This window comes from Myodes glareolus, chromosome 10, assembly GCF_982192425.1.
Source record: "Myodes glareolus chromosome 10, mMyoGla1.1, whole genome shotgun sequence".
NCBI lineage: Eukaryota > Metazoa > Chordata > Mammalia > Rodentia > Cricetidae > Myodes > Myodes glareolus.
The window spans coordinates 56,540,175-56,548,724 of record NC_142035.1 but is presented as its reverse complement, the minus strand read 5'-3'; the positions used below and the strand labels follow the sequence as shown (position 1 = coordinate 56,548,724).

Below are 8,550 nucleotides of genomic sequence, written 5' to 3'. Positions count from 1 at the left end.
TTACTATCTTGAAGTATTGATTGCAAAAATCTTTTAGGCAATCATGTAGCAAGAAAAAAACCCATCAGTTAATTAGTCTCCAGAGAGATTATACTATTAAATTGTCATGTTTATGGATTCCCAAAGTCGGTTCTCTTAGACACACAGGGTTCTTGTCTTTTCTATTTATTTGTTGACTGAGTGTGTGGATGTGTAAATGTGTGTGTGTGTGTGTGTGTGTGTGTGTGTGTGTGTGTGTGTAGAGGTCGGAGGACAGCTTGCAGAGCTGATTCTCTCCCAGATGGGTCCCAGGGATTGAACTTGGTTGTCAGGCTTGAGGGCAACCTCACCAGCACTCATCGTTTGAACAATAGTTTTCCTTCCCTTTCAGTCGTACTGTCCAGACGTGTCATCAGTAGGAGTCCCCACATGTAGAAAACTGAAAATACTTCTCCATCCTCTGACTCTTCTTTGTTTGAGATAAGACCTTATAGTCCAGACTGGTCTTGAACTTCTGGCCTGAGCAATCCTTCCCTCAGCTTTTCCAGGACCTGGGACTGGAATGTGTGCACCTCTCTCAGCTTCCCTCCTGAGACTTCTTTCTTTCTACTTTTAAGTTGGGCTTATATGTGAGTAGAAAAGACTCTATCTCCAATGAACTTAAATGTAGTAATTTTCTGTGATATAGTAAACTAGGAACAAAACGAAACCAAAAAAAGCCCTGTAGTTTTCTAGCTTCCTAAAGCATCTTCTAGTAAATTAATTCAACACTAACGTGTTTAGTATAATTTAACATTTAGTTCATATCTTAAATGTGTTAATGAGTTTTTTAAAACTAGATGAAGAAAAGTATCTTAAGTCATGTTTTTATGCATAACAATTATTCTTATATTTCAGACTTACAGAAAGGGATGGCAAAAATAACTAATAGTTATGATCTTTAAACATTACTGGATAAAAATACTGTGCGTTGGGTCGGCACTGTAGGAGTGGGTATCTGTTTATTACCTCATTAAGGTCCGTGGAGAATATTCTGTTTTCTCTAGTTTAGACACGGGCTCCACATTAGAGATTGTTAATGGTTTTAAAAACATGTCAAAGAAATCCAGAAATTATGTGCTCCTTGGGGAAGCCCAACCCAAAGTCGCTACGGTAAATTCCAGAGACCCTTTGCTCCACTTCCGCTTCCTACTGTTCGCTCACTAAAGCTGTTTCTACTTGGCTGCTTGAGGCGGCAGTGTCTCCAGCACCCAGGCGGTCGCTGCTTGTCTCTGTCATGCGCGCTTCTGGCCAGGAGTTTAACTTCCTTGATGGGTCCATAGCTGATGTAATAAACATTCTGAATAAAATTGCCTTTGTCTTCCAAGCGGATAAAACAGGACCCCCAAGGGAACGTCTCTCAGTTTTATCGTCCCCATCCAGAAAAAAAAAAATTTATTCGTGGACTCAGGTCACTTCTTTTTCCACTCAGTTTACCACACTGTTCTAGGGCGGTACTACCAAGAGAATGGTCTGGAAACTCAGAGCTCTAAGCCGTTGTCTTCCCCCCAAACCTACAAACAGAACTGAAATTTACCTAAATTTAGCAACGAGGACGTGCTCCCAAAACTCTCAAAGGAGAAACCTGGGAGAAGCAAGAGAGATTCTCCGAGCTGCCCTTAGGGCAGGAGGGTCTTTGACAGGGAATCCTGAAACCTCATTTGAATTCCTGGGCTGGATTTATAAATAAACCCAAGGTTTGATTGAGTTCTGCCAGCTAATGCTCTTAAGAGTCTGGCTTTACTTTTCAAGAATGAAAACTTCAGGCCCTAAGCTCTTCTCTGACTGGGGTACTTTTGGCATTAGAACGAATGGAGCGGAATCAGCCAGAAATCCGTACACCAAGTTCAGAAGCACACCCCGATCGCAGGGTGCGAAGGGTCCAGCCCCGGCTATTCCAAGCATCACGGGACTTTATAAGAACATGAAACTGAAAATGGGAAAGTCCCTCTTTAACCTAGTTCAGCGTCACTAGCTAGGAGACTGGTGACGGCCTCCGGATCTGAGTCTCGATTGGCTGCGGCTGTGGGGACTATAAGAGTGCGCGCCCAGCACCGGGCGGCACCCATTCGCTCCAGCTCAGCGCGCAGAATGGCTCGCTCCGTGGTCGTGGTCTTTCTGATGCTTGGCTCCCTAGCTTGCTTGGATGCCATCCAGCGTGAGTGCCTCTTTCTTCTCTCCTGGAGTTAATTTTAATTTCTCCTTAGTTCTCTGTCCCAACAGAATTAGCTAGGGTTGGGTCTCCCGAGGAAGGGGTGGGGGTCCCGCCGCCTCCTTGTTGCCGCTTTAAGGCAGCGGTGTGGATGCCGCCGGTTTGCGACTGGGTTGACGAACAGTCAGCGCTGGAGGTAGGAAAACTTTCTCTCCTGCTCTTTACCTGCCGGAACCCTCAGACTCCCTGATCTCAGGGAGAGGGTGGGCCTGCTCCGAAGGTGCGGAATAGAGAGCCTTGAACGCCTGGAAGCCAGGGCTGGGACCCGGGGAACCCGGGAAGTCAGACCGTGGCCGCCCAGCTGTCTTTGCACTTTAAAGGCGCCTGGGACCCCGCGGAGCCAAAGTCTAGAGAGATGGGCGTGGGTCCCAGCTCTGCTGTTTCCAAAGCTTTCTGACCGTTAACTTACCTTGTCTCATTAATGTTTTAAATTTTAAAAATAATCATATAGGCTGCTGGGTATGACAGTTTATTGTAATGCTGAGGACGCTGCGTGGTTTATAACTTTGAAACTGCGCCTACCATGTAAACATTATGGTTCCTTGTTTGGGGAACGCGAGGCATCGAGATTTTTAAGTAATTTATTCACACAAGGGGTTAATGGCAGTTGGGATTAGGAAGTGAGGTTGATTTATGCCATCTGGGGTAAAAGAAGCCCTTTTGGTTGTAAGCCCCATTTGTTTCTAGAAGTGCTCCTGGCCTTCCTGGGTCATAGTCCGCTAACCATGCTGGGCTGCCTTGGGCCTTTGGTCTTTCACAAAGGCGTTCCTTTTTGGCACACTGCCTGGTTCTTTCCAAGATACATAGAATATCTACTTTCAGTTTTGAAAACGGAAAGTTTATCAAAGTTAGGGAGGCTGTGAACGCTGGGGTAAAGATAATTCAGCATAGTTACCAAGACTCTTGAGGATAAACAAATTACGAAGTCATAGAGGTAGAAAAGTGGCAGAGCCCAGGTTCAAACCTGGCCCAGCACTTGCCTTAGCTGTCCAAGAAGAGATCGTTGTTTCCTAGAGATTTCCAGGCCGGATGAACCTGGCCTCTGACCTCTGTGGCAATTATTATTCTTGTTACTAAAACCTCAAATGCAAGGAGCTTTCCGGCTTATCTTCACTCTAACTACAGGAAAATTACTTAAAGCTTCACTGAAACCTTAACTCTAGTTCTTGACAGGGCTTCTAGACACATTCAGCTGACCACAGTTCCCAGAGGCTCCTCCTTCTTCCTGCTGCCTTCTCTATGTGGATAAACAGCTGCCCTTTAGAGACCATGTACTCTGAATATATGTGTATATTATAAGGCAGGTGTCCTGACTCATGCTGGGAATCTCAGTCCTGGGGCAGCTGAGGCAAGAGTTTGAGGCCAGTCTGGTGACAGAGAAGACTTTTTCTCAGAAAGATAGCTAGAGAGTTAGCTGGGGCAAACACAGAAGAGTCAGTGAAATGGTTCGGCGGGCAGAGACACTTGCCACTACGCCTGAGTTTGATCTCAGATTCCAGTTAGTGGGTGGAGAGAACGGACTCTTAAATCCACACAAAAGCTATGGTGCTCATACACGCACAGTCACACACACACGCACGCACGCGCGCACACACACACACACACATACAAATAACAATTAGAACGAGTTTATAGTATTTTCTTTCCATGCCCCTATGTTGTCATGTCTAGTTTGGGCAGCCATCTGAAAGCGCTGACTAGAAATGCATGTTCTACTTCCGTGTCCATTTGCTCCACTCAGTTCTAATGGAATACACACACACACACACACACACACACACACACACACACACACACATATTCCTCTTCATCACAGCCCTCACTTCTCCCTACCTAGTTTTACCCATCCCAGCTCAACCACTTAAAGTTTTGCTAGCTTCTGTAGATATTTAAATATCGTTCGTTTTTAGTTCATGAAATCAGAGCTTTTTCTTGTTTTAAACTCTAGACTGGAACAGAGAGATTGTGTCTTGGCCGGATTGGCCCCTGGACTGACTGGCATAGGAACCTAAGGAGGGAGGAGATAATCCTAATCCTGCTGCCTGAGGGGCAATGCTCAGCTTTCAGCTCTGTAGCAGACAATACAGGCCAGGGAGTCTAGTGAGGGGCAATAAGCAAAAAGGAAGGCGATAAAAACCGGGGAAGTGAGAGGGACTGGCGCAGCAGATGAGGACACAGGTGCGGTGCTGTGGACACAGCAGAGGGTGTGCGGGATGAGGCGTGGAATTTGGAAAGTACGTGCGCCATGGGATTTATTAAAGGAAGGGATGAGCAGTTCTTGAGAGCCTCCAATAGAAGCTTCTTAAAACTCCAGCAGTCTACAAGCCAGGTAGGAAAAACCAAAGGCCTGTACAGGATTTCCAGGAAAAGGTAGTAAGCCATGATGTAGTTCTACGTAGGTAGCCTTTCGGGGAAGCAGTAAGATCACCTGCCAGAGCAGAAACGGAAGGGGGAGGAATAGATGACCAAATGTAGCACGGGGCACAGTGTAGACTGAGATGCAGTTGGTTCCAAGGGGAAAGGCCCAGCAGTTGTCATCTGTCCTTCCCTGTGATCCTTAGGTCCCCCACAAGTGCAAGTGTACACAAGGCACCCGGCAGAGAACGGGAAATCAAACTTCCTGAACTGCTACGTGTCGCAGTTTCATCCGCCCCAAATTGAAATAGAACTGCTGAAGAATGGCAAGAAGATAGAGAACATCGAGCTGTCGGATCTGTCCTTCAACAAGGACTGGTCTTTCTATCTCCTGGCTCACACTGAGTTCGTACCCAATGCGAACGACAAATATGCCTGCAGAGTTACACACACCACTCTGAAAGAACCCAAAGTCGTCAACTGGGGTGAGTCTTCACGCTCTTCCTTAGTTTCTGGAAGCTCTATCTGTGTTGAGTCGCGGCCTAAAACTGCTTTGCTATTTCAAAAATTTGCATACTGAGATTGTTGGGGACTACCTCCAAAGCACTGATCAGTGGAGCATGCTGGGTAGTTCACTGCTGCGATCAGGGGAGCATGCTGGGTAGTTCACTGCTGCGAGAGCAGGAAGCAGAAGCAGCACCCGCTGTCCTAGACTTCTTACTGTGGCTTCCTCCAGTTTTCCTGGCAGCCCGGCACACACAAAGTGCCAAAGAGCACATCCGGGAGGTACAGGCCTTGGCCTGCAATCCCGGCCCTCGTGCAGCTACAATTCTGGACTGCTCCAGTACCTTGGCTAGGTGTGGCACTGAAGATTGTAGACACGGGTGGATCTCTGGGTAGTTGTCAACAAGTCCTCAAGGCTAGCAACAACAATCTATTTATTCTACCAGTCTTACTGTAACACCTCTGGATGTCTGTTAGTACTTAGCACTATAAAAGTAAAAATGCTTTTTTTTCTTTCCATTTTCTTTTCTCATAGATCGAGACATGTAATCAAGCATCATGGAGGTATGTTTCTTGACCTTAAGAAATGGCCCTTTGGGAGGGAGGAGGTTGTGGGTATAGCACAGGCCTAGCATGCATAAGGCCTTGAGTTCTATTCCCAGCACCTCAGGAAGAGACTCGTTCGCTTTGCTCTCCTAGGAGCTGCTTGAAGACAGCTCTAAGATGAGACCTGCCACACTGTATGAAAGACGTTAATCAGGGCAGCTTGTCAGTAGCCACAGAAAAATCCTTTGGGGTTACATTCCTTTATCCTGCGGGTTGGCAGCAAGGAGGCATGTAACTGCAGGCTTGGCTCTGCCACCATCGCTAGCCCTCTGAAGGCAAAAGAGACCGACTGGCAGTTAGCTATACCACCTCAAGGATTTGGTTCTTTGTCTTCTCCTTGGCATTTCTGCTGAGAAGGCCTGGGACAATGAACCACTTGCTTTCTTTGTGTGGCAGAGGCCCACTTTTCGGCCAGAAGAGCAGGGTGGCTGAGTCCTGTGGGTGCATCACCCGTCAGCCTTCTGTCCTGTCTCACTGGGTAGGCACTCGGTTTACCTTCTAGAGGATTCCAGACCACTCTAGGAAAGACATGAACAGAGAATGTTGTAACTTCACATAAAGGCACTATAGCTGTATCAGAAGGAGCACAAGAGAGGGGAAATCAGGCGTCTGTGTTAGATGCAGTCTAGTGGTAGAAAATAAATCACACTGTCCAGGGATCTTGAGGGCCAAAATCTCAAGATCAATAATAAAATAATCCTGTATTATTTTATTTCTAGGAAAGGGGGATTGATTTGAGAGAGATAGTATTAGAGAGGTTGGATACCTGACCAGACAATCACCAAAGGGTGGAGTCAGGAACCACTTCCTTTAAGAAGATGGTTGCACACAGAAGCTAGACCCATTTGGTGGTGAGATCTGTAATGCAAGTAAAGCACATGCTCTACTAACTTCCTCCTTCCCTTCCCTGCCCTGCCTTTTCTCCCCTCCCTTCCCTTTTTCTTTTCAGATCAGAAGATGCTTCATTTTGACCAGTTTAATTCTAAAGTATTTCTCAGTTTTTAATATGCTGTATAATGTATGCACACAGCGGAGAATAATAACGACACATTATCTTTACAACTTACTTTGAATTCTGCATGTTTTCCAAAAAAACTGAAGACTAACATCTTAGATATCTGAAATATAAAGCATCAATGAATATTTTGATCAGAAATAAACCATTTTGATAATTTTAAAGAAAAAATCTGCTAGTAAATATAATTGAAAACAATAGTTGATCATATATCAAACCTTTTGTACATCTTATTAGTTGGATGCAATTATTCATCCTTGGTCTATCACAACATAAATCAGTTTTTAAAAATCTAAGAAATCTGAGATGTTTTCCTTTTGGTAAACACACAGACCTGACTGAAGTCTGCCATTGTGTTTAGCCATCCTCTCCCCCAACCCCATGGGTTACTTCCTCTTTATTATTTTTACTCGAAAATAAAAGAGAGAGAAGAAAAAAAGGACGTTTGCTAGACATTGTTAGAGTGTTACGTGGAGTGGTTTCTAGGTAACCCTAAATGTCTGCTGGGTGCATGTGGCTTTATATCCCCTGGAGAGCCAGTGAGTGTCTGAAGAGGGTCTCGCAGAAGCAGGTCCTGAACTTGGGGTCTAGAGGAATATAACTAAGAAAGGGCTCCAAAGCAAACCAATAGGAGAGGTTGGTGACAGGGACCAGGAAGAAACTGAGGGGAGTAGGGAGTTCAGAAGTGCTGCTCTAAAGCGAAATCCACACCTTAAAGTTTGTCTTGGCAATGTGGACTAGCCTTTACTGGTTCTACAGGGCTACGTGATAGGATGAAAGCCCAGATACCTTGGTGTGCAGGTACTGGCATGCAGAAACCGAAGACTGGCTCTTACTGCCGGATGTGGGCGGGGCATCAGTGGCTACTGGTTTCCTGTGAAATTCTGTTGGGCCTTCAGCACACTCAGTCTGAAAGTCACACTACCAGTTCAGTTTCTAAGGGCTAATGTCAAAGTGGGAAGGCTAATCAATTTAGAACGAAGTTTGAATCCTAATACAACAAAAGTTCTATGACATTCTGATACAGTTTAGCCGTATCCCTTTGTGGCTGGCCCTTTAAGAGGTGGGGTCTAGTGGGAGGTCCTGTGGTGCTCCCAGAGGATGGAGGTCTTTCTGAGCTCTGAAAAGACTGTTAGAAAGGCAGCAAACCTTCTGTCCCTTCTGCTGGTCTAACGTGTAATCACTTGCTCACTCCTGATGCATTTTACCCATTGCTATTGGTATGAGGAAGGAGGAACCTCTGGCATAGAATCTGTACTAATCGTTTAATTTTGAAATTTCAAAACTATAAGTTAAATAAATCTTATTAAGTAGCTTGTGTCAAGTATTTTGTTATAACAATTAATTACTAGTTTAATAGTCACCATAACCCAAAAGTGGAGTAGTTATTAATAGTAAGCTTATTCATTTGTTCATTCAATTGTTATTATTTCAGATTTAGAAATATTCATTTATTTTTATGTATATGATACGTGTACATATATGTATATTAAAGTGTACATATGTACACTTCATGCATGCCCAGGAAGTTCAGAAGAGGATGTTAGATCCCCTGGAACTAGAGTTATAGATGAATGTGAGCTACCATGTGGGTGCTGGGGACTAAACCCTGGGTCCTCTGGAAGAAAAGCCAGTACTTTTAACTACTAAGCCTTTCAATTAATTTTTTGTATGAATATGTTTGTGTGTGCATGCGTGTATATGGATGCTTGTTGTTGGATGTCTTCCTCAATTGCTATTATTTGCCACCTTATATTTTGAGACAGAGTCTCTGTGGAACCTCAAATTTGGAGATTTAGCTGGCCAGCAAGCTTTAGGGATTGTGGTGTTTTGAAAGAAA

The 8,550-nt window shown here is 44.8% G+C and overlaps 1 protein-coding gene across 1 annotated transcript; it reads left to right on the top strand.

The window, feature by feature from the left end:
• Positions 1–2,018: 2,018 nt before the first annotated feature.
• B2m (beta-2-microglobulin) lies at positions 2,019–8,023 on the top strand. The gene is made up of 4 exons (XM_048459477.3): positions 2,019–2,176; positions 4,792–5,070; positions 5,625–5,653; positions 6,645–8,023. Exons 1-3 carry the CDS (start codon positions 2,110–2,112, stop codon positions 5,636–5,638), a joined length of 360 nt encoding a protein of 119 aa, XP_048315434.1. The 5' UTR covers positions 2,019–2,109; the 3' UTR covers positions 5,639–5,653; positions 6,645–8,023.
• Positions 8,024–8,550: the final 527 nt, after the last annotated feature.